Source organism: Accipiter gentilis, chromosome 6 (assembly GCF_929443795.1).
Source record: "Accipiter gentilis chromosome 6, bAccGen1.1, whole genome shotgun sequence".
Classification (NCBI taxonomy): Eukaryota; Metazoa; Chordata; class Aves; order Accipitriformes; family Accipitridae; genus Astur; species Astur gentilis.
Window position 1 is genome coordinate 21,767,501 of NC_064885.1, and position 27,554 is coordinate 21,795,054.

The 27,554-nt window shown below is 36.2% G+C and overlaps 1 protein-coding gene across 1 annotated transcript in view; it reads left to right on the plus strand.

Moving 5' to 3' along the window:
* The window catches only part of CLSTN2 (calsyntenin 2), a 417,522-nt gene that overhangs the window by 148,394 nt on the left and 241,574 nt on the right, over positions 1-27,554 (plus strand). The window contains exon 2 of the mRNA XM_049803649.1: positions 22,636-22,758. Coding sequence (XP_049659606.1) covers positions 22,636-22,758 — 123 coding nt within the window. The remainder of the gene's footprint in view (positions 1-22,635; positions 22,759-27,554) is intronic.

A 27,554-nucleotide genomic window follows, 5' to 3' on the forward strand; every position in this document is an offset into this window, starting at 1 on the left:
CATTGTTAGAAAAGGTGCAAAGAGTAACATTTAAGCTATAGAGATTTAAGGAGATCTGTAAAGTACTGAGGAGAATAGCAAGAACTACAAACAGTCTTCAAACAAAAGAACAAGGATGATATGCTTGTATTTGAATAGGATGGTCCTTCAGAAAAAGAATATTAAAAAGTTTTATATCTACAATTTGCTCACTTTAAGCTGTCAGAATAGCAGTTTAAAAAAAAAGGTTACTATGTACTTAATTTTCTCCTCCTGTTTTTTGCGTAAACAAACACGTGGTATGACTGCTCCTAGGGCTGAGCTTGGATAAACACAGGTTGAGCACTTCCAGTAAATTCTGAAAACCAGTGTCACATTTTACGCCATTAGATGTTTTCTTATGTATTTCACCTGAACGTAAGAGGAACACCTACACGGAGCTAATTTTGTTGCCACTGTTAAATACAGATTTCATGGTCCTAATCTTGCCAGAAGTTTTGGAAGTATTTAAACTCATAAGGAAGAAGCCAGTCTATTCTGAAGCTGGAATACGGGGTGTAGAATCATAATTTGCAAGTTAAGTGTATTAAAGGGAGTCTGTTGTCTGCATCACTAAGGGGGAACAGTCTAATGTCTTCTCCTCACAACTAGTCTGAATGCTTTGGATACCAGAGGGATATCCCAGTATTGCAGACAATCAAACGGAAGACTTCAGGTTCACTCTGTTTCTGGTGTGTGTTAATGGGGTCGTTTCACCTTAGCTGGCTGCCAGACACCCACCCAGCTGCTTTCTCGCTCCCTGTCCTCAACAGGACAGGGAGAGAAAAGGAAAAAGCTTGTGGGTAGAGGTAAAGACAGGGAGATGACTTACCAATTAGTTTCACAGGCAGAACAAACTTGACTTGGGAAAAATTAATTCAATTTACTTAGAATTAAAATAGATTTGGATAGTGAGGAAAAAAAGACAAATTAAAACTCCATCCCCCACCCTTTTTTTCCCAGGCTCAACTTCACTCCATTATTCCTGAGTCCTCTACCCCCTCCCGTACCCTCAGCCCCAGCCCCATAAGCGGTGCTGTGGCTGGAGGGAAATGGGAGCCATGGTCAGTCTCTAACAATTCCTCTCTTCTGCTCTTTCCTCTTCACACTTTTCCCTTGCTCCATTGTGGGCTCCTTCCCAGGCTGCAGTCCTTCAGGAAAAAGCTGCTCCAGCATGGATCCCTTCCACAGGCTTCAGTTCCTTCAGGAAGTATCCACCTGCTCAGGTTGGTGGGGTGCTCCATAGGCTGTGGTGTGGATATCTGCCCTGGTGTAGTCCTCTTCATGGGCTGCAGGGAAATACCTGCCCCACAGTGGTCTCCCTGGGGGCTAGCAGCACCTCCCTCTGCCCACAGGACTGGTTCTCACACTGTCCCTCACCCCTCACTGCCAGGTGACCCTTGGCCCGTTCTTAAATAGGCTTTCACAGGGCACCGGCTCCTCTGAGGGGCTAAGCTGTGCCCCACGTGGGGCTGCTGCGGACCCGGTTGTGTCTGGCACGGGGAAGCCCTGGTCTCTCCTCACATAGGCTGCCCTCCCGCCAACACCTTGCTACCTACACCCAATATGGTTACCTATTAATTTTTCATTTATCATTAATAAGAAAACAATATTCAGCTTCTTCAGAGATTAGAATGGATGCACCTGCAAATTATGTTTGGGAAAACAGAAGTCTAAATAGAGAGAGAAAGAGAGAGTAAAGGAGAAAGATACTTTCCTTTGGGGACTGTTCAATGCTCTGCTGAAAGAGATGAGGAGTGTTATTTACCAGTAAGTAACTGCATCATGGCATCTCTGTTTTGTGCCTATTAAGGTGAAGTTTTGTGGCTCCATGATTGCTAGCAGCATGCCTATTGCGTCTTCCTAGGAAAGCTTTTGCCACAATTCAGTTTATGAAGGAAACAGTGGGGTAATGAATGGATTAATTTTAATTTATTTTTTTCTTATTATACAATAAAGTGTGCTTTGGAAGGTATTTCTTTAGAGGTTAAACATCAGCTTGAGACTTGAAAGTGGGGTGCATGGGGCAAGCAAAGAGGTTGAGAGGAATGGTGCTACTTCTTTGAAGTTTGCTTTGTTAGTGAATTTCCAAAATTTAAGCTCCAATCACTTTTTATCCAAAATATTTGTATCAAGCCACTTAAATATAAACCTTCAATTTTTCATATTGCTTTGGAATTATGGGAGATGTAGTTAAGGGCTTTGAGAACACCTGTAAGTGATTAAAGACCTTTAAAAACAAAAACAAACCCAGGTAGTTGGTTACCTCTGTGAATTGTGACAGCTACCTTGGAGTGCCCTCAGCTGAGGGCTATGGGGCATCTGAGGTTTTCTTTTGAAATCAGAGAAGTAGCTGAAGTCTGAGGCTCCATTAAGAATTATATTATGTTTCAGGGCTAGGGTTGGGCTGCCAAATTTTATTCTGTTGTCAGATCCACATTAGGTAGAAGCATTAGGTCTGGTTGGTTGTATGCTTGTTTCTGCTAAGCTTAGAGCATATGTCCTTGTTCTGCCGGTTTTGAGTCCATACTATCAACTGCCAGAACTGGGACTGTGAAAGTTGAGAGGTAGCTTAGAGACTTCCATGTTTCACTTGTGATTACTGCTTCCCTGCTGAGGCATAAGTGACCTCATGAGCACTTGTGATGTCATTGCAAAGTCAAACAGATGGTAAAGTTTTGACTTTGCCCTGGAATGGATTTGGAGCACTCATAAATTCAGTTACGGCTCAAGTGATTTCTTTTGAACGTTGTGAATTGTGTAATGTATTCTGAAGACTGCAGTATGCTCTTCATTTTCATCATTTATTTATTCATAAAATAGGGATCATGTTCACTTCAGCATTTGCCATGAGACTGCTTAGTGTGTTAGATTTCCAGTGCAAATTTGATACAATACAACTATGCTTATATACCTGTGTTCTGAGAAATGTCTAGAAGGAAATTACGAAAGACCTTAAAAAGGTCTGTTCTGTCTGCACATGGCCCCTTGTAGAAACTGCTGTTCCAGATGAAGATTGATAAGAGATATTTTAAAAGCATACGAAGGTACTTGTAACTATTGCTCGTCCATTTTCTTTTTTCAATGTAGCCCTGAATATGCTTCAGCCTGATCCATCTAATTGTGCACTATTCCCTGTGGAGGATAAATTTGTATTGATATATTTTGGCCATTATATAAAATTATGCCAAAACTGATATAAAAAAGAAATAAATGAAAATATTGATGTAAATAGTAAGAAAGAGAAAATGGTAACTATATGGTGATCAATATCAGAAACAGACAAGGATAAATGAATACAAACACTGACAGATGTACAGGAAAAAAATTCACTGTCTTGACCATCAAAAAGTTACACGGGAAGCAGAAAAAAATCCAAACAAGCAAAAAAACCCCAACCCTTGAATCTTACTAGATTTTTAACTTTCTGTGTAATTGCTTTGTATAAGTGCTGATAAATAACAAAGCTCATTGTGGCTATGCATCATACGATCAGCCCTGTGAGACTCATTACAAGTAATAATATTTTTCCATTTACCAGTCTCTCTGCTAGCAAAGTGTTCTTCTATGAATGACATTCTGAATCCATTTGATGTTCTTTGGATCTGAACACTGTCTCACCCATGTGCCATCAGTCATAATCTCTTGTGTAAAAATGATTTTTATTTTAACCTTGTTTGGTTCAGAAAAAAAACAGTTACTCATTTTGGTTAGTGCTAATGCTTAGACTGTTACAGGGGGTAGTTTCAAACTACTGCACCTCATAAATGTGCATGCTGATTAGGATTTTTAATTTTCATAATCATCTAGTAATGTAGCGATAATGCAAGTAATAGCCCATACCTAATGATTTCGTGTCCAAGGACTAAAAGAATTACTCTAATATATTTAGTGCCAAGTTCTAAGAAAGAATTGTAACTTCATTTCCTTGTGCATTTTTACTAGGCATGTATATGTTGTTTATCTAGCTGCTAAAGGAAAGGCCTGTAAAAAAAGACAAAAATAACATGAGGATACCTGATTTCTGATTCTGTTGTCTTCTGAAGAGGAAGCAGCTGAACCAATGTTCCTGCTCATTCTGCAGGATGTATGTGGAACAAGATGACAGTCTGTTTTGAAGGCATACAGCAGAAACTGGGTACCTGGGGTGAAGGTTGATATGGACGGCTTCTCATTAATGTTCCTTTTGCAAACAGTGCAAGTTGACCATAGGATAAAACCAGAAGTAGTATCAGAAGCTAGAAGAACACAAACTGAATTTTCAAATTAATTTAGATGTAGTCTTGGGGGTCTTACTGGGTTTAATTCACCAAAGATTTTTCAATCCTATCTCCTAGCTGTGTGAAAACATGACTGGGATTGGTATATTGACCTAAAACTAGAGTAATCTAATTGAATTCTGTGCTACTATTTCAGATTGCTCTGGTATAGTTGAGGTGTGGAATTTGAGACACTGTTTGTTGCACAGAAGCTTTCTGAATCTGCAGAATTCTCCAGGTATTTGTTACATCCTCCAAATGAGATCAACTTCCTAACAGACACCATTGCAAGGGGAGGGAGGGGGTGTGGGAAGATTTCACTTTCTTGTTTGTTGCTTTCCTTATCTTTGTTTGGGGAGTGATGCTGGTGTGAGATAGTTACAAAAACACTGTAGCCAGTGAAATTTTTGGCAGTAGCACTGACTTACATTGGTTTCCAGTGTCCATGAAACTATGACTTGCATGGGGTTACTCTTCCTGCTTCTGCTAAAAGAGGTTTACTAATTAATCTTGCCAAAACATTTCTCTATAGAATAGAACTTATTTTTTTAAAAAAACCCATGAATAATTTTTACACGCAAATACTTTTTTTTCTGTTGTTAAATCCAATGGTTATAATTGATTTGATGTGACATTCATTTTCTTCCTTTAAACCCATTTTTTTGACAATGACCTTCAATCAGTGTCAGCAAAAACTAAAAGCTGCTAGTGCAGAAAAAAATGACCTGCTTTTCCCCCTCCCTCAATCCTCTGTTAGTTCTCAGATTTTGCAGGTGACTGTGGATCTCTCCACCAAAAAGGTGCTACCTTTGAACTGTTCCACCTGCATGATTATTTGCCAGTGCCACCTCATAATCTTACAATAGAGGATAACTTTCCTCTTGCAGTGCTTTACCTGCAAGCGTAATGGCCTTAGCACTTGCACTGTACCTGTTCAACCTATTCCTTAAGGATTGAGGATCATGATGACTGAAAGAATGGAGACTGCTGAAAGTGCTTCTGCTTGCAAACTACACCATTAAAATATCTGAACAGGCTTTATTTCTGTGAACAGTGCCTAACAAACAAACAAAACCAACCAAACCAGCTTTGTTCCATGGAGAAGGAAAAAAACCCCAACCGCCACCCGCTTTTCCCCCAGTACTAGACTACAAAATGTTGATAGACTCTAAATGGTAGCGATGGGTTGTGATCAAGAGGAGGAATGTGGAAAGCAGCTGAGATGCTACTTTGTAGGGAGATTTTGTTTAACTTGATGCACCAAACAAAGTCTGAAGTAGCTCGGGAGTTGATTCACAGCTGGACACCAAGTACTTGCCTTAGGGGAGCAGAGTTATTTGTCAAAAATGTGGGGCAAAAGACAGGGCACAAGAACTTTCAGCCATTCAATTGTAATCTAGTAGTGCAGGTATGGCAAACCTTTGAGTTTATGGTGTCTACAGATTTATTGTCACCTTTAAATCAATTGCTTAAACTCTTGGGACTTCACTTACTCTTACTCCAGTGAGAGTGTGATCTACCCAATCATCTTAGTATTTTCTTTTTTGCTCGCAAAAATTTTAGCAAAGAGTGGTGAAAGGAAGAAGAATTATTCCTGATGTGAGGTAGAAGAGAGCAGATGAGTTATTTTGTTAACATGGCTCTTATTTATGGTAGTGTTTAACTAACAAGGGCTGTACCTAGCAAATTCAGTGACTTTTTTTTCAGCATTCCTCCTCACAATGATATAAGCACAAGGCCCATGTGTTTTTACCACTTTGTTATGCAAATGTGCTGTGTAGTATCAGTGGCAAGATTGATGAAAATATGTGCAGCGTTTGTTAGGGCAGCTTGCTTGTCATCATTTCCCTCTGTCTTATGCATCTTGTTAAAATGTATGAATACATTTGAATAATCTTGACTGATGTGTTTCCATGAGAGGCAGCAGCTCCCAAAGCCTTGCTCCTGCAGAGCTCCTTTAAGATCTCACATATGTGAGCCCTGCTGTTTGCCCTCCGTGATCTGAGAGCACTGCCTTTCAAGCTTGGATCAAACCCAGAAGGGACTAGGAATGGTGAGCTACTGCTACTGTTGGTAGATTCAAGTTGGCATCCTGGATGTAAAGGGACTCAAAATTCTGCTTTGAAAAAGAAGACATACTTTTGAAAGATTGCCAAACCCTGCTCTAGATTGTATGTTCCTTTGACAGCAGGGTTTTTTTCTCCGTTGTGTTTGCGGACTACTGATATATGAGACTAGTCAAATATAAATGGTCCCCTTTTGCCCCTTCTTGCTGAACCATAGCAGTGCTTTGACCTTTGCTAGGCAGGTGGCTTCAGCTGCTTTAAACACAAAGTAAATTGAGCTTGTAGATTCTATTACTAATACAAATTCTGTAAAATATAGGTTTTTTTCTAAAGCCAAATTAGTCTTTTTTCTCATTTAGCCTAATATCCTAGAAGAAAAATATAGATGACATTTTTCACTCTGTTTTAGGAAACATGGACTACCTTAAATGGTGTTCCTTTTCTGGTGTGGTTTTTTTGGGGGTTTGGGTTTTTTTTAATGTTTTTCTGTTTTTTTTATATCTGTGCTATAACAGTAAAGGTTGATGAGCAGTGTTGAAGATGTGCTGATATAAATGCAGCCAATTGCCAAATCCCAGCATCAGCCTTGTTAAATGTGTATTTACATGATGATGTGGTATCATTTCTGCATTTATGTAGCTGCAGGCACTTTCCTGGGTTCCCAAGCTTGACACAAACATTCAATTAACTCTGCTGTTTCTTGTTATACTTTTATATATAACAATTTTAGTGGTTTTAAGTGTCACTGTCAAGTTACTCTGCATGGATCTTGAATGAATGAAGTTTCAAGTGCTCAAAAAACTGAAGGTAAATATGGCTTGTTTCTTTTATCCACGAGAGCCTCTGGACAGTTACAAGTATGTTTCTAGTTCAGATAAAACTTGTAGATGTTGTATAATTCAGCTGAGGACATGACATATTCAGACCTTTCTGCCTTTGCACAGGGGGTAGTACATGTAGCGTAATGGCTTTAGGACTTTTATTTATTTGCAAAATGCAAATAAATAAGTAAAATTTATAACTGTGATTTGCTTCATTTCTTCTCTCGTCCTTTCAAGCAACAGCCTCACCAGATTGGGCAATAAACAACCATCTGTGTTGACCCCTGAAAAATACATATTTTGATGTCTTACCATTTATGATATGGTGTCATTTCTGCATTTACGTAGCTGCAGGCAGTTTCTTCTGCATTCCAGCTTATTTGTTCCATGGAAGTCTTGACTCCTGTCAGGAAAGTCTGAGTGATCTGATGGGTGCCCACCATTTTAGTTTTGCTATAGCCTGCCTGTTCCACATAAACTAATAGAGAAAGTTCTTACAAGGCTGGTGAGTTAACAGATTGTTTTAATTGTTTCCCCTTTATTGTTACCAAGCATATATATGCTCATTCATTGATATGGTTCAGCTGTAGTTATCACAAAACTTCATTTTATCCTGTATTGGTTTGTATTGAGGTATATTATCTGGTATGTCTTTTTATGTGTGCTTGCATTTGAACTGTATTCATTCCATGTATTTTATATATAACATGTCATATTGCTTATGTTATAATCTCCTGTTTTGGAGCCAGAACCTGTTCTTCTGGGTGTTAAAAGCAAGGAGACCAGACCACTTTTCTATTAGTAACTCAAATTTTGTGAGGGCAGAGTGTCCTTTGAATATATCATTGAACATGCAATCAATGCATGAAAGATTCTGATTATCAGCAGTTATTTCTGAGGAAAGGAGCCTCAGAAGAAGAGTATCCAGAGAGCTCTTACTTGAAATTGATACATAGAAACTGTCTGGAGTTGTTGCTTTAGGAAGCCCAGAAAAAAAGTCCTCCTTTATGTTACCCAACTTTTCAAGTAATAATTGACTGTCACCGGGGTGACTTTTTGAAATACCAAAAATAATTATTTCTGTGTTGTGAAATCTATAAGATCTGAAATATTGGGAATAATTGAAGTCAAAGTTTATTTCTTGAAAATATGTCCAGGAGCTTCTTCTTCAGATTTTGTAAGAATTATTTATATAGTTGTATATTTTTATGCCCAAACACAGTTTTTCAAACAGGTTGTAAGAAATATCAGAAATGTGATTTTAGTCAACTGTTCCTTTGACAGGAGCCACTAAAGTTAATGTAAAAAGACAAGTGGTGGCTTTTTATTATTTTTTTTTCAAACTGAAACTTGGTTTAAGTTTCCTTTCAAAATTGTGTTGCTTGCCCAAATGCACATAATATGTACATAATGAAGGGTAGAACTGATACGATGTGTCTGTCACTGGAGTAATGAATATCAAATTATCAGTTTGAAGTGAATGAACTGTAAAATATATAATTATTATTCATTGTTCTATACCTTTTGCAATAAAAAGCATGAAATGAAATTTGCAATAAAATGTGTCCCATCTGCAACATCGTAGGACAAAAGCTTGTATGTCATAGGTCAAAATCAATCTTAGTTATTAGCAATTCATAGAAGTAGTTGATGATTAAGGACAAAGTGATGAAGCTGGGAAAAATAGTATTTGGTACTTAGATATGAGACTTAACCATTTTACTAAAAAAACCCTAAAATATGTAGAAGATGCCATTTCATTTTTCTTCCATCATTCTGTCTTCTGTTTGACAAACAAGTTTTTCTACACTGGCCAAAGCCCTGGGAACCCTGTTTACAGCAGGTAACAGTAGTTAAGAAATGATCTGTGTAATTATCAAGGAATACTAATAAGTAATGAATTGAAGCTTAGCTGTTTTTAAGATTAGGCAGACAGAAACGAATGCTGAATTAATTTATAGACCTAAAGAGAATAACTTATGCAAGTACTCATGTCAAGCTGTTCTGAGCAATTCATTATTCTAGTATTATATAATACTTTTTTTGGAGGAAAAAAGTATTGATTGCATCCGGTCTTTCAGTTTCTCAAAATTAGATGTTTTCTCTGAGATGTATATTTTGGTGTTGGTTTCTTTCCTGTATTTGGATATCTCCTTCCTCACTTGTTCTTGTGGTCAGGCTAAAGTGAGAGGGACAATTGTACAGTGAGGTTACTTGGAGTACTGCGGGAAAGCTGTATTAAATCATTGTGGAAGTTGATAGATTGCTTTTGTCCCTAAAGAGCCTGAGATCTAAAAAGCCTCTTGGCACTGTGGTTGAAGCTGTGTGGGGACAGGACTGTGTTATTTGTTGGTGCAATGTCACAGTCGAGCTCTGACTGGAACAGGTCTCAGTGCTTTGTAATTCTGACTCCTAACACAGGCAAATTCTGCCACACTTTCACTCTAAGCACCAACTGTACTAAAAATTTATTATTGAAATACATAAATGTGAATATGAGGAGGGAGTATTTGCTAATATATGCATTATATTTTAAAACTAGGCTGTTGGCAACATAATTTCTATGTAAATTGGTATGTTTCAAATCATCTAGACATTAGGAGACACTCTGAGGATGTTGACAGGGAAGAAGAGAAAGAAAAATAAGAGGCCATTTTCAGGTCGAAATGCAGAAGAGATAAGTAAGAGAATTTTGAGGAAAGAATAAACCATTCAAGTAGGATGAGTGATAACTTTAGGTTTATATCTGTAGAAAATGTACCGAGAGAAAAGATGGCCTTGGAAAAAAATAAAGGCTGCATTGATAATGAGGAAGAGCATAAAAGACAAATTAAACATTGTGTTATAAAGTCAGAGCTGCTTATAATCAGAAACAGTCTCAAAACTTAATATTTATTTCAGGCCATTCCTAGGTCTAAACCAAGATGTTAAAATAAAATAAATGAACTAGAAAAAAATTAAAGTGTAGATAGAATATGGCTGAAATATGCAGTACTGTTATGAAAGGCAGGATGTCTTTATGCTTGACACATAGCCCATGTAATTATGTGCATTATTCTTTCTTGGATAGCTGAAACACATAGGTCTTGACTATTAGAACTTCTGGAACAGCCACATTCCTATTGATTCTTTTGGGAGGCAGATTATTATTTGGTTTGGAGTGTGTAGAAGCTTCAGTCAAGGAGCACAAACTTATAAGAGGCACTGTATAAAAGGGAAAAGAAGTTGGACCCTGTCCCAAAAAACTGTTCTTTAGGAAAAAATAGACATTCTACAACAAATGACCATCATGGATACAACACCACTTCTGTGATACCAAACCAGAAGACACTCCCTTGTTATCTTTATCCTCCCTGTGCGTTATTCACTACATTCCTGCTTTCTGCTGTGATTAAGACAGACAATGCCATCAATTACCATCTGCATTGTGCATTTATAGTAGTAAAAGTTATGTAACCATTATTTTATTAATATATGGGATAATGTAATAAATGCCAATATTTTAAGGTATATTCTGGAGACAGGTTTGGGGTGAGGATGGACAGTTAGTTAATATATTTGTTTTAAGGTACATTTCAGTTTAAGAGACATCTAAATGCAAAATATGGAAATACTTGCAAATGGTCTTTATTCTGTATTTCTCTGTAGTGTGCACTTCTGCCTACGCTATTGATAGTCATTTTTACACTTGATTGTTTAATCTGTGGATTTTGGTACATGAATATTAGTCAGGAAGTCCTAACATAAAACTCTGATTTGTATATCAGAGGTGTACCATCTTACATGTGTACATCTTGCAGTGTGACAGTGATTCTGATGTGTAGTCCATTTGTGGTTTAAACACAATCTTAAAATGGTACAAGACATCCAGAGGATAGGTACTGTAAAGTTTTCTTATGTTCCCAGCCTCTATGTTTCTGTGGGTGGTCACGTCTTTCCCTTAACCTTTCAGCTTCACAAGCCTTTGCTCACATAAACGTGTCTAGAATTTAACAGTATCTCTCCGTTTCTTGAACTCTTCCTATTTTTTTCCTCTTCTCTTAAAGTATTTGAGTTTTTTGGTTTTCATCAGGGAATAGAGCATCTCTTTTCAATAATGCAATCCCTATTTCAAAAACAACATGGCTAATTTGGAAAGAGTGGTGGCCATAATAAAGAAAAAGATCACTAGCCTCTTTGAAGATCACCTGGGACCCCATCTCTCTGGATTAAGTAAAGGACAGGTAATTTGAAGCAATACCTGTCCTTTATGTAATGAGGTTCTTTCTATTGGAATATTCTTCAGCCTCTGCTCTATGGAAATCTGTAATTTTGAACAAATAATAGAAAGATGAACATGAATACTTTCTTCTGTTTTAAGAAAAATAAACTACTTACTCCTTTAAAATCCATGGCATTAGAATATAGTTCATTTCCCAAGATTTTCAGATGTGTAGGCTTATGTATAGGAACATGGGATTTCAGCAAGATTAATTTTGTGGTAACACTCAAGAATCTTTACTATGAAAATAGTGTGGCACAAAATTTTATAAAGGTTACAATTTCTTAAGATTTTTTTCATTTATTTTAGCCTTGTAATCTAATAGTGGTTTTAACTTTGAATTTTTCAAGATACCACTCTCAACTGCCGAGTATTGCTGAAGTTCTTGAGACATAATTGCGTAAAACCCAAGTTACTTTAATTTCCATTTCTAAAAGTCAAGTTACAATTTATAAAGAAAAACTGTTGCTAACCTGAATGATAAGGTGCTGAAAAACTAGTACCTTTGAAAAGCTGCTCAGCGAATGTTAAAATGTCTAGTGTTCTGTAATAGTTACAATGTTCATTTTAGAGATGTCATAATTGAGACCATTCATAGGAAGAAATGCCGGCAATTGGAATTCCCTGGTTTTAATATTTCAGGCAATCAGAGTGGCATTATACGTGCAAATTTGTTCTTTAGTTAAACAGGGCACCCTGCAGATCTGTAACTCCTCAATGAGGTCTATCTTTGGTGCTATTAGGGGATTACTCTTGCTTTTCTGCATAATCGTTGAATTTTTTTTTTTTCATTTCCTATGGCAACACCATCTAGATAAAAATGTTTACTAGTGAGCTGTATGTTCCTCAGCATTACTTTAAATATCTGGATTATTTACAAGATATTGATATCCAGTCCATGAAACAACTGTGCTGGTATCCCTGTTCAGATAGTATCATCTGACAAAACTCTTCAGAGGACACTCCTTTATTGTTTATTTAGGGAATAAGGACTAGAGTCAGGTTTATTTAAAATGCATGCTTTAAACTCTCATAATGGAAAAATAAATCCATGTTCTGAACAGCTTTCAGTCCAAATGAAAAAAGATAAAGCATGTAAGAAGAGGGCAGCTTCATATAATTGACATGGAGTTATTAAATATTGAAGTTAAATGAAATGATAGAGGGGTTAAATACTGTGAATCTCAAGCTTTTATGTAGTTTTAAATGAGAAGGAGGCTGGTCATAAGAAATTTGTGTTTAATTAAAGGTCAGCATTGGTAAGCAAGATAAATGAATTTTTTTTTATGTATAACATAGGAAAATACAACCTCATTTGTTTATGACCTTTTTCTGTCCTTGTGACATGAATGAAAACATTTTTTGTGCTATTACTTTCCCCAAGATTTTTAACTGTATAGACTTAAATGTATGAGAACTTAATCAGATGTGTGCTACTGGAGTTACATGGCTAGCTGTGTGACAGGCTTATCTTCTAATTCCAATTTTGTTCCTTTATATACATTACAGAGGGAACCTCCTGGTCTGAAGGTTGAGACATATAGACAGTGGTAATTCAGAATTCAGTTTTGCATTCTGTGTAGTTTATTTGTTGTGACAAATATCAATAGATAAATTTATAAGGACTGGACATCATAATCAAGGAGATTAAATCTCTTTTGTATTAATAAAAATAACTTGTAAGCTTAGAGACAATTTAAGGCACAGAGAGCACAACTATGTGGTCTATTACCTCAAAGATGAGAATGAGGCACAGTGTAAAGGTTTATTCTTATATGTATATGTAAATTCAAAATGTGCTTTTCAAAAATAAGGGTCAAAAGTAAAAATGCTGCTAAAAGTTTTACATATCAATATTGTGAGTAGAGTTTTATGAAATTTGTAGCTAGACTGTTTTTCCTGAACAATACAGGTTTGGGCTGACCACATGTTGTGGTTTAACTCCAGCCAGCAACTAAGCACCACGCAGCTGCTCACTCACTTCCCCCGCCCCCCCAGTGGGATGGGGGAGAAAATCAGGAAAAGAATTAAAACTCGTGGGTTGAGATAAGAATGGTTAGTAGAACAGAAAAGAACAACCTAATAATGATAATGATAACACTAATAAAATGACAACAGTAGTAATAAAAGGATTGGAATGTACAAATGATGCGCAGTGCAATTGCTCACCACCTGCCTTAGTCCCCGAGCGGCTATTCCCCCCACCCCCATTCGCCCCAGTTTCTATACTAGATGTGACATCCCATGGTATGGAATACCCCTTTAGCCAGTTTGGGTCAGGTGCCCTGGCTGTCTCCTGTGCCAACTTCTTGTGCCCCTCCAGCTTTCTCGCTGGCTGGGGATGAGAAGCTGAAAAATCCTTGACTTTAGTCTAAACACTACTTAGCAACAACTGGAAACATCAGTGTTATCAACATTCTTCCATACTGAACTCAAAACATAGCACTGTACCACCTACTAGGAAGACAATTAACTCTATCCCAGCTGAAACCAGGACACCAAAGTATTTAGTAAGTTCCTGTTAAATGTTTAATATTGATTTAGACAGTGTTAAAAAGAATATCTTTCCTCCATTCCCAAACCCCCCATTTTTACAAGACAGTCAAGCATATTTATAGCAACATAAACTTTTAAGCTTGTCAGAATAAATACAGAGTACAGACAATAGTTTACTGCCTAATATTATCAAGTCCATTAGACAAGGCACTTGACGCTTTTGCTCAAATAAGCTTGTAATAAGAATGAGCTACTAACAAAGGAGTCCTCCATGTCAAATTTTCCCCCTTTTTTAATATAAGAACAAATTCTGCTAATGGGAATTGTCATTATTGAAAGGCTTTCTCTTGAGGGCGAGTAGATGTGCTTATGGCAGAAGACTTTCTTGTGCAGGCTATTTTGAGCAAAATAGGTTTTTGTTGTGCAGTATGATCAAACCAATGCCAACTTATCTGTATGATCTCCACTGAGTATTTAATGTTGCTGAGATGCACTGCTTATAATATATTCTTTGGTTAAAATGTTCTCCAAAGAGTTCACATCTCATAATAACATACCATAAATCATATAAATTCTGCTTTAACTGAACTTAGTGTCAAAAGTGTCAAAACTCACATTGCCTTAATTTGGGCAGGAATTTTGCATTATTATTTTATGTAAAAGCACATAAAGCATTATGATTTGAAGTTATCTATCTAAAAGTAAACCTAGAACATAACTATTGGTGTTTCAGTAATTCAGGCAATGATATCACGTGGAGAGCTAAGCATGTGAGACAGAATAAATTTCTTCTTTGCAATTTGTATTTGACAAAACATGTAAAATGTGTTTTTATATATGAAAGATTCAGGAAAGTTTTCAGTTTCTTTTGTATGTAGGGAAACAGAGCATTTTGTTTTCTGCTGATATAGCCACTCAATGTTTTTTTCCTAATGCTGAGAAAGATTTAATCCTGTAAAATGCAAACATTTATTTACTTCTACTTCCCAGCCATTTTCAGTTTCTACTTCTAGCTTACTTGCTTTTCCCTCAACATGCATTTATCCATATCCTTGTTGTCTCTGCCTTCCAGAGGAAGACTTAAATTCTTTACCAAACTCCTAATCCTCATTTTTTTAGTGGCCTAAGCCTCCAAATCTGCCTATCTTCTGAACTCTTTGTTCTTAGCTGCTACTCTATGAGATTTTAGATTTCATTCCTATCTCTGGTTTCTAGCCCTGGCCTGTTCTGGAGCAGGCAATGCAGGAAGTCCAGGTTTGCATGTCTGGTCATATCTTGGTGGAATTAAGGTCTTCTATGTTATAAAGTCACATGTGTACACTACAGTCACGTGTGACAATCTTTGAAATATTCCGGTTACCAGTAACTGGAGGAGTGGATTGCCAAACCAATGGCATCCAGATCTGGGAATGAGTTTTTTTCAGCCATAATGATCGTGCATTGCAGGTGTCAGTATGTCATTTGCATCATTAGGATTTTTATGTTATGCAATATCCTCTTAATAGGACACTAGAAGCATTCTCTTTCTTTGCTGTACAAGATAAGGACTTGTTGCTTGTAGTGCGACTGCATAAGGAATGAGGTTCAGTCTCATATTCTACAGAAGTTAATGGGATTTCATGCTTATGTTTAAAAGGCTTCCTAAGCATCCTCAGTTTGGCTGTTTTTTAAGGGAAGGCCTTTGATGCTTAGAAAGACAGGATGCCAACAGGCTGAGCTGAAGATTATTGAAGTTAGCAGATGAAAGGACTTAGAGCTGAACTAAGTAGTAAGAAAGTCTAAATTTTCCTCCAGTTTTACTGGAATCAACATCTTTAAGCTAGAGATAGAGATGAGAGAACATATTATCAGTACATTTAAATGGAAAATAGATCCATTATGCTGTCTTTGGAAAAAAAAAAAAAAGAAAACATTTGCATTCATAAAGTAATTCTTAACCCTTATAATTTGCTACTTCAAGTTTTACTTCCTAAAGTTTAGAAATCAGCAGTTAAATCAACTAGACAGTATTGACTCTGCCCTAGTGTCAGTAGTTAAAGCTTCTAATATTAACTTTTTTTTCCTTTCATAGTTCCTTTATAATGTGTTATTTTTGGATCAGTGACATTTTCTAAGTATTTTAGGTCAGAAACCATCTGAATTTTGGAAATACCATTTGTCCTGGGTTCAGCTGGGATAGAGTTAATTTTTACAGGAACCTGGGAGGTGGGGGCATAGCTGGGGCAGCTGACCTGAACTAGCCAAGGAGCTATTCCATACCATGTGACATCCTGCCCAGTATATAAATGGGGAGCGGGCTGGGGGGGGTGGTCTCTGTTTTCGGTGGGGGAAGTGGCGGAGCGTTGGGTCCCGAGTGGTGAGCAGTTGCACTGTGCATCACTCTTTTTGTATACTTTTTTTTCATTAGTGCCGTTGTTGTTGTTGTAATCTCTTTGTGTTTGTCCCAGTAAACTGCCTTTATCTCAACCCTCGAGGTTCCAGTTTCTTTTTCTTTTTTTCTCTCCTCCGTCTCCTCCCCATCCCACCGGAGGGGGGCGGAGGAGTGAGCGAGCGGCTGCGTGGTCCTTTGTTACCGGCCGGGCTGAAACCACGACACCATTGTACTGTATTCCTTACACACATGCTGCTTTCCACCCCCTCCTCCCACCCTGGACATGTGTCTATCTTGGGTTATAGAAAAGATGTTGTCTTTCCTTATAAGATGGTGTACTCATATGTTTTGTCTACATTGTGGTCCAGTTATAATAATACTTCTGCGCTGACAAATTGTGACTCTGTTGACAGGCATTAAGAATGGGAAGATTTAATTTACGAAGAGTATGATTGCCTTCAAAGAGCCCTGTATAAAGCAGGAGGTTGTCTTTTAATGTTGTAGACATTACAGACAAAGAGTTTTGTGTACCTATAGCCATATTTATAGTAAAGGGGTTTTTGGTAGCTTGCCAAAGAGCTTGGGATGGGAGGTGGTTGTTATTTTCTTTTCCTACTGCTGATGTATCAATGTCTTGTCTGTGATTTTCGTTTCTGCTGCAGAGCTTCCCATGGGCCATTTGGTACAAGTGTAAAGTGCTCAGATGCAATCGTAGTTTGTAGGGGATTTTGGCGTGAGGGGTTGGTTGTTTTTCTTATTGTGTATCAGGTGGCAAGTAGCAGGGTGGGTTTTTGAGCATGCCATCTGGAAGGGGTAAAACCCAGGGTACTGTGCAGAGGCTGGGGAAAAGGCACCAAAGTAGAACGTAAGAGTTCAGCATATGTTTGGGATTCTACACTTCTTCTAGCCTTTCTCTGTATGCATTTTGCTAAATTTTGGGACTTGTCCTTGAATTGACTTTCAAGACAACATTCCCTGAGGCAGGAGATTTCCTGCAGACTCTACAAAATGAATTTGTTTGGGTTTTTTTTTGCCTTCTACTTCATTGTCCTACGTGCCAAAGGCATTTGCAGATGGAACACAGAGCAACAGTTTTCTAGCAAGATGGTTTAATTACATCCAAAGGCTTGTAATCACAAGCTTTGGTGGGACAGACTATGAAAATGCAGTGTAAATGGTGTGTACAAATTTTAATGAACTGACCTGTAACTGTAATAAAGGAAAAAGATTAATTGCCTTATCCTAGATGCTACAAATTATTTACATTATGATTTTATATGAATGATGAATAAATTATAGGAAGGAGGCAAGTTTTAAAAAAAACAATGCACAGCATAGGTACATTTTATCTGTACATCTTAACTAAAATATGCATTCGAATTCATGAAAGCATTGTAGTGAATTCAGCTTCTACCCAGCTAGACAAACGTAAGGAAAAGGTAAACAATAAATGCTTTCAAAGAAGATATTTTGTAAAAACCCCCCAAATCATACTTTCTTCTTTTTTCTTTTTTCTTTTTTTTTCAGTTTTAGAGTTAGTATAAGTATGTTACAACTTAATATACCTTAAGAGGGAAAAGAATTTTCTGTATAGCTCTTATCTGCTGAGTATCCAGCTTGTTCACTTTTTTGAGTTTAGCTTGCTGTATAGTACTCTGCTGTCACAGTTCCTGAAACTTCACATACAAATCTGTATATATATTTCTTCCATCATCTTTAGCAAACACAAACCAAAAAATGTAGTTTGCCTTTCACTTTCTTTTATAGAATGTTGTTAATTGTAAGCACTGCTGTAAAATATTTTTTTCACCATTCATGCCTCTTCTATTTTAAAGATAAAATAAAAAGTTCCCACCTCATTTTAAAGTTTATAAAAATTCTAAAAATGTACATGTTAATGTTCAAGAGAGTCTAATAAACACCTTATGTAATAGGAATTACATAATTTCTTAAATAATGTGAATTTTGGGTTTTTTTCTATTTAAAAATAAAGTTTCATATAGCCTAAAGTAGAAGCATGGCAGAACTTTTTCGTTCTGGTGTTGAAATAAATGCAGCATGGCATTACTATGTCTTTGGAAACCTGACCTAAAATTTGACTGGGTTTGATGTAACTGAGAAAAGAATGCAACTTTAATGCAGTTTGGGGGGCATTTTAAACTAAATGTAGATTGAAAGGAAAAGCATAACTGTATATATTTACATTAAGATCTTTAGGTTCTAACCAATTATAGTAAAAGAAAAAAGTGATTTTTCTTTTCAGATGTGGCTTTGGATATCTGTCAAAAAAGTAAAGCTCTTAAAAAATCCACTCAGCTCATGGGATTTCTGTAATTTTCCGCCAGTATTCTGTATGTGTTGTCTAAACCACAAATTTTTCCCCTAAACATGAATACAGCCTGGATATGAGTGCCTGTTAGTCTATGTCAAACATAGTAAATTTATTTTTCTATAGTAATAAAAAAAATTTGAAGGTCAGGGCTAGAAAAATGGAGAGTAAAAGGAAATATTGCTTGCGTTACAGGAATTCATATTTTCAGGTACAGGTCCTGCTTAAGGCAGAAGAATTATTGGCTGAGTTGCAGGTGATGTTTTTATTACAATACATTAGTATTATAAAAGTAGAGAGAGTAGATAAGGGAGGAAAAAAATTCATGCTTTTAAAAAGGGCACAACTACAAGAACAAGTAATTTGTATTTAAAAATATGTACTACTTAAATATCTTGAAATTTGAATCAAAAGCTAGAATGAGACAGGTCAAAACACTTTTGAATTGATTTTTAAAATTCTATTTGTTTTAAAGATACTGCATAGGGTTAGGAAAATGCCAGATATTTATGAGGGGTGTGTTGACCTGTGGATAAATACTGATTTGAACCAGTCTCACATTTTGTAGCAGCTCTTTTGTCTTGGAGGAAGAAATGTAAAGTATTCATTAATCATGTTATATTTGAATGTGCTTTTTTTAGAATGTAGTATCTTATGAAAGCTTATATAAGTGGTGTATGCATTTAGTAAGAGTTTCTCTGTTAACATTTTAGCAACCTTTAGCAGAGAAAATATAAACACCCCCCCAAACAGAACACCAGCTACTAATTGATGAGATTGAAGTAGACGGACGCCTGTAAAGTTGAAAGCAGATGACAGACGACCCTTTATTGCTAAAACACACACATACTTATAGTCACATATTCTGCAAAGTCACTGTACACATGCACAAGCATAAAATATGATTGGTTATATCAACACTGTACACGCACATAAATATAAGATATAATTGGTTATACTAACTCTGTACACCTTCATAAACACAGGACATAATTGGTTATACCAACTAAAACATGAAACTTTTCTCAGTCTAATTGGTCAAGATAAACTGCTGAATTGAGGTTCTTTGTGCCAAGTTCCCTTTATCGTGGAATGTGCACTTGTGTTCTTCTAATTGGCATCTTTCTTTTTTTATCTTCTTGTTTATTCTGTTCAAGGTCTTCTAAAGGCATCTGGAATGCTCTTGTGACCGTTAGCTAAATATGTGTCTACACTAATCTCAGTATTATAGATTCCTTATTTTAAAACAAGTATCCAAAACAGTGTGAAAGTATGAATAATTTTCATGATGTGAAAATATTTCAAATGTATAGACCTTTTGATGCAAAAGAATTGTTTTGCACTCCCAAAGAGTGTGGATGTTTTCCATTATTTTTAAAATTTCCACACCACAAGTTACACAAAGCTTGTATAGTTGTAATTTTTCCTTTGGAGATGGACCTCATAAGAGCTTGCAAATAATTTGACCTTTTATTGTATTTTGCTTTTGTTTTATTGTTCCTTTCTTCTTCCTAATATCAGTCTCTAAGGTCTAGGGCTAAATTGTAGAACTTGCTCTTAACGTACTTTCTTCTCTTCCCACCCCAACATAATTTAAGGAATTCTGTTGCTGTCACTCATTTGACTCTTGTTATTGCTCATAGGACGCTAACTGAAAAAAAATAAGGCTAGTAGAATTGCAGTCGCTGTATACTGAGACTGTTTCTTTAAGCAAAAGTGTCATCAAAACTATTCTGTAGAATCTACAGGAGGAAAGGGGGTGTTTGTTTGTTGGGTTGGGGTTTTTTTTGTGTGTGTGTATGTGTGTGGGGTTTTTTCTTCTTTTTTTTCCTTTTTATTCTTTTTTTAAGTTTTTTTTTCTTTTTTTTTTTTTTTTTTTTTTTTCTTTTTGTGAGACCTCAGACAATAAACAGAGCCAGGAGGAAGGAAAAGCCGCATTTGGTACTTTAACTTTTAGTTGCATAGGGAGTTCCTTTTTCATGCAAATTCCTATTTACTAGTTCATTATTGTTAAATTGTCTCTGCCTTCAATCAAGAGATCGCCTTTTGTTCTGTACAGCATGTGTTCTGTATAGTCAAAGCCTTTGAGTCATATTGGAGCACCAATGGAGCATATTTATGTGTCTGGATGTTCAGGCAATTCACATATTCAAATAACAGATACAGAATACTTCAACTGCCCTGCAAACTGGAATCCCAGATGCCATACAAAGCTCTGAAATTGCATCCATCACTTCTCATATTTCAACACTGACAAGACTTTTGACCTTCTTCCTATTACATAAACTTGCCAATCTCTCCCCTGGCTGTATAGTCATTACAAGATGAAGAGATTTGAGTTCCCTATTTTCCATTTCACCTTTCCCTGACACATCCCCAGTTTAATCTTCCCATTGCTTAGCTATTGCAAAAATGGGCAAAACCACTGTGAAGATAAGTAGGCTTTCTTCTGAAAGAATTATATTGCAACATATAAATGAACTCAAAGTTCTCATATTAATGGTTAGAATATAAAATAATTCCCCTTTAAAAGGACCTTAGATCACTCTTCCTGAGTCCACAATTTCCTAATGATTAAAGCAAGAAACAAGAAGAAACAAGAATGAATTTCAGTTTGCCATATTTATGTACTTTGTCCAAATAGTCAGTGAACAAAATAATTTGTTAATTGCCCAGCTCTTCTGCTGTGGCCAGAGCCCTCTCTTATTGTTTTGGTGGTTTTTGCTACTTTCTTCACACGGAAGAAACTACGTGGGAAAACTTAAAACTCATCCTTGTATGGAGGTTTTACAGAAGACAAGGCAGGAAACAGTTTAGGGTTGTATGTGTGTGTTTGTTTTTGTATTGAGGTTATTTTAAATAATGCCACCTCATTCAATTTGGTTTTGCTTTAAGTGCCAACGCTTCATCTTTGAGGTGATTTCTGTTATCTCACCAGATGTTTTCTGTAGCATCTGATACACACAACTAAATAATAAGTACAAAAATTACCTTGCATCTGGACTTGGTGAAAATATGGTAGATATTCCTTAGTGCAGTGTTCCTTCATGCCTGGGGTAGGACATTTTTCAAATTGCAATTTGTTTAGGCTAGCACCTTTGTACAACTTATGTAGGAGTTCCAGAAACATAACATTGTGATTGTAGCTGTGGGAATAAAATGCTATTTATAAGCGTAGCAAAGCTAAGACTGTTATGAAATAAAAAGGAAGGGGAAAATGCATCTTTGTACTGTTCAATAAATAGGAGATGGTTGGTGAGAGGGATGGATATTGAAAGGGTTCAGGAGTAAGACAATCTGATGATATGTGGTGTATTTCCTACTTTAAGTGCATTTTTGTGTGATCTTCCTATGTACTTCAAGATCAGATATCCTAATGTTCAACAGCTGTATTTAAAGGACAGATTTTTCAGAAAAACTTCAGATCCCATTTAAGCATCACTAAAGCTGGTTAAATGGAAAAGAGGTGGTGGCTTTTATCAAAGTGGTTAAAATGTAGAAGTTTATTTTTTGTCTACAATGTACAGAACATAAAAGTAATTTTAGATATTTTTCCAAAAATATAAAATGAGAAGTTGACCAAGAGTCCAATGTTCTCACCTGCCCTTTTGTTTGCCTTTGTGTCTTGACAAGAGTTGTGTTTCTTTGGATGTCCATTCTCTTGCATCAGAGTTTTGCAACTGAAAGAAGTGTTCAAAAGTGTCTGACCTTAATTATATCTGACAGTTGGGAACACATTAAAAAGATTTTGAAAACTGGCTTTTTACTTTGGTGTCTTAATTAGGGGGTTGTCTGTAAGTGTTGGTTTTCTTATCACTGAATTGCAATACAATATACATATCATTTTGGTTTAATATTTCAATGTTTATAAAGTACTTTGGGATCTTGTTAGTGGCTTTTCAATAATAGCATTAATATTGGATGTGCATTAAATAATTTCTCTTTAAAGATAAAAAGAGCTAAATGGATGTAAAACACAAATCAAATTAATTAGGCATACTGTTTCTTTTCTAGTGAACAAACACAAGCCCTGGATTGAGACATCGTACCATGGAATCATAACTGAAAACAATGACACTGTAATTTTGGATCCTCCCCTTGTTGCTTTGGATAAAGATGCACCTGTTCCCTTTGCAGGTAGGAACATACATTAACAGCAGCATTTTAGCTTATGGATTGCATTATGAAGTTACTAGCATTTGTAAGGAATGAATTTGTGGTGCAGAGATAATGTAATCTGAAGTTTAGAGGCTGTATCTCAGTACTCAGGACTTGACCATTGGCCCATAGACCTTGAAATGAAATGTCTTTTACAATGAACAAACGTCTCTGCTCATTTGTTGTGAAGCAGAAGTGATTATAAACAGCATAATACAGCAGGCTTCTAGTATCAACATATTTTTTAATGAAAACACAATAATTATATAATTAAATTTGAATTTGCTTTTATGGAAGTGAATCATTACAATTGCCTAAAGTAATAATACATAGTTAATTTTGTTTAGTAATAACAGCCCCTGCTTTCTCTCTTCTGATTCCACTCCCTAGTTATGGACAAACTATGTTACAAATATTTAAAGTTGCTTAAACATTATGTTACCATGTTAGTACTTTATAACTGTCAAGACTTGGACAGAAAATTTAATGGAGGTTTTGAAGATTTTGGCTCAGATTGCTGTATGATACATGTGTGTCATATAGAAGTTTTTACTTATATTAAGTCTATTTTTCCTGACACTTATTCTGTCATATTATGAGTTCCTTAACCAGAAAATAGTACTTTTGCATGTCAGGCAAGTTTTCTCTTAAATTCCCTGTTTCATTAAAAATATTTTTGAAGAAAAGGGAGAATATTAAGGCCTGATAGCAGTTCTGAAACCCTAAAAAGATGCAATTGTTAAAAAGATTATATGGCTTAAGAATGTTCATCTTTTATAAGGAAAGGAGCTAGTGAAGGTGAGTATTCTTCTTCTGGTATACAGTCATGTTCAATAAGCAATAAGTCAAAGTACTTGGCCCAAACAGCATTTTACAATGTCAAGTAAGAATTGTTATTAGCCATTTTCCCCCAAAGCATATACTGGCATAAACTCATACCCTGCAAAACAGGGATTCACAAAATGTTTTTTTATATATCGAACCCCATTTTAATATCAAGAATGGTTTGTCACTCATGGTGCCCCATGGTTCTTGGTTGCACACACTTGTCTTCCTCAACTCTATATGCACTGGGGATGTTCAGTGGAGGGGACTCAGCTAAATTTAGTTAGAGGTAAAAGCCTCAAATAGCATATACATATGGATATGGCAACCTCAGCATGAAACACCTTTGTCTGCTGATCAGTTCCTATGGCACCAAGTTACTTGCTAATGGAGGCATAATCAATGTCCATTCAGAGTATAAGTAGACAGCCTTTAACTGGGAAGTACTAATTATAATCAGAGCAGGTGTACTTCATACAAAGATGCTCAGGATAAGGTGTCCTTAACTCAGGTACTAGTTTTTGAAGCAAAGGAAAAAGTATTTGTTTCCAAATTATTTCTCTTAATGCATTCATCAAGAAGCAACTATATGTTAAAACAAAAAGTGTGGAATGAGACTATGAATGATAAACAGTTATCCATAATGTATTCGAGTACACTTTTTTCTTGTAATGGTAACTTTCACATACGTGTGCAATTCATTCTTCCAAATGCTTGTGGAAAACAGTAATGTAAACAGATGAAATAAATCCTTGCTAAACTAAATCTATCTGTGAAATCTTCAGGTACAGTTATTTAGGAATGAAGATCACTTCCTAGTGAAAAGATGCCCTTTTCATTTTGGGGGGATTTTTCTATTACTATGAATGTTTCATCTCATATTTGCTTCTTTTACTTGCATTCCCTTGGGATCGTTACAGGGATGTTAATTACATGTGCTGTTTCTACTCATACTTTTACAAACTCCTTGCTGACTGGGGATTTTTGCTAACCTGATTATTTCCTATGGTTTTTATATTGGGGCAATCAACATATTTTTCATGAACTAAGGATTTACTTTTCTTGTAGAATGAAATACTGACCTTGCACAGAGAAACTGGCTTTTGTGATAAAGGTTACATTAGACAGTAGTTTTAATTTAGTTTATTCATTTATTTGAATTATTTATATTTTAAGAAATATTATGGGGTCTAGGAGGGAAAATACTTGGTGTGTATTCCCCGATATTAGTAGTTCATTTCCAGGTAATAGTGTACATTTTGCCTCATGATCTGCAATCCATATGTAGTATTATAATACTGATTAAACCCTTAATTCCCTTGAAGGGCCTGGATTCCTTACCTGTTTGGGAAAAACTTCTGTGTGCTTTTTTTAAAGACTCTTACCTTTTAAAATTGTTGGAGTAACTTCTTATTTCTGTTTTAAATTTCTGCTTTAATGTCATGTAATTTTATTTAGCTTCATAATATCATTAATTTTATTATAGCTCTTTATACAAAATTCAATTTGTGAAATGTATTTAGGAGAAAAAACCTGAAAAAATATACACAGCTACAACATTAACAATATTTGGTAGCTATACATTTAATAGTATTGTAATGTGGAATTTTTCTATGGCCATATTTTGTTTAAGTGTGGAATACTTACTCTACTGTATAATAAATCGGTCTTCTATTGTACCAGAGAATCAGAGCTCCAACAGTTTCTTTCCCATGACCCTATTAATAATTTCTGTATTTTGTCCAACCATTGTAGAAAAAAATTTTAAATTTAGTCTTTTGATAGATTTTACATGATTTTTTTTTTTTTTTTCCAATGGGCCCAGATTCAAGAATATATCAGGGCAGTCTCTGACCTGTGCTTATATATCTACTTAGATCTCCTTGAACAAGCTATACTAAAACTAAATGTGCATGGTTTCTTCCTCTGGAACTACAGCCGCTGCAAAGGTATACCAGCAGGTTGTTGGCTGTTCAATCAGTATTTGTGTTAGCTTATAGAAGTAGACATTTTTTTTCAATAATATCAGTGTGTATTTGACTTTAAAAAAAACCCACAAAACCAAACAACAAAAGAACCCCTCCAACAAACCAAACAAAAAACAAACCCCAAACCAAACAAAAAAGCCCTAACCCAGCTGCTATATATCCTTTCAGTTTTCATATGGGCATAAGTCCTGTAGAAACAAAGTTGAACTAACAACAGAAAGAAAACTCTCAAGCTAACCACCAGGTTGATGTGCTTAGGGAGTGCCTGTAATCAGTGAGAGGCTGAGCAAAATTTACAGGGTTTATCATTGAAAGGGGTGACAGGTCACGGTAGATGAAATGAATACTTATTTCATACATTTATTTACTAATCTATTCCTATTTATTCTATATTTATTTCTATAATATGCTACTGAGGGCATAGTCCTTTTGGAACCATGCTTAATTTGTGGAAGTAAGGTTGGGTAGTCCTTACGTTTATGGCCAAGGCAAGGACAGCTTCAGAAAGGAGGTCAAGCCGGAAAGTATGTCACGTCAAAAAAGGTGTGCTGGGGCCATGCCTGCCTTGGACACTATAGACCTCACTGAGTTTTTGTCTCCAGATTGTGTTATGCTTTATAAAACAAAGTTAGTGTTGAGGTCTGGGATATCTGTAGATAGGCAGCTAGCACTGTGGTCTCTAGGATTATAATGATGACAAGACGTGCACTACTAGTAGCAGATACCAGCAGATAAGGAGATTGCACTGTTCTTTCCATGCAGGAAAGCTTGCATGCAGGTCTGCTGTATGGCGCTGGCTTAAAGGAACCAGGAAGGGCATTTTGTACCGCTCACTGTAAAAGCTCTGAGTTTAGCAAGAGGAGCCTGGAAGTGGTGCAGGTTTTCCAGCTCTGAGCTGTGTATTATCAGGGATGCTTTGAGCAACGTACAGATGAGCTTCCTCATGTTGGTTGCCCTGGTGCACAGGTAGTTTATGTGTTTTATATTTTTCACCTGAGCAAATAATCGTTCACCTAATAACTACTTTGTTACTAAGCACAAAAGCTGAACTAAGCTATTAAGACATATTTGGTATTCATCAAGGATTCTTATCTGCCCTGAGTGCTTTGGTTTGTTTTCTATACCCATTCTCATGTTCTCATTTTTTTTTATTTTAAATGTTAATTGTGGCATAGACCTACTCTAAACAATAAACAGTATTTCTGTTTTCATTTCTGGAAACTTTAATATTATTCCTAATACCTGTGCCTTTTTTCCTCTCCATGGCTACTAAGGTAGGTCTTTTATTAACTGTCTTGTCAACCCCTTCCAGTAGTACACACATTACGGTGCACATCAAACCCCTATTCATGGAGTGGTCACAAGAGAAAATAACTATAATCTGCACTTTTCTTCTCACCTCTGTCTAATGTTTAATATCAAGGGTGATGACAGGAGAAAAAGGAATCTTTTGTGCAGTTACCCTCTCAACACGGCTGTGTTTGCAGGGAGGGCTAACAGAGACTAACAGGACTAAATGGCCATGTGAAAATGCTGGCTGTCAAATGCAATCAGCCTGTTTCATAACTGGAGCATGAAGATATTCACAAGATTGCAATGAATGGTCTTCGGTGTCTCTTTATCTTATGAATTTATTGTGAATTGTGCAATAATTGGAGTATATATAAAATCATGGTTTTCAAAATTATCACGGTATGAACATATTCACTTTCTCCTTTTCATGCAAGTACATTTTTCAGACCTCTAGTTTTGAAGGAAAGCTTGAAAATACCATTGCAAATGGTTAAGCGTGAGAAGTAATATGAGTAGTTTTCCAAACTTCAGATTTCAAGTCCTGACCTGAAAGAGATTTTCACACATTGGTGTTGAGATACAACTGATCTATAAGATAATGACTTACCACAGCAGCCTGGCGCCTTTTGCAGGGTATCACAGAAAAAAAACACAAATGAAATAAAAAAC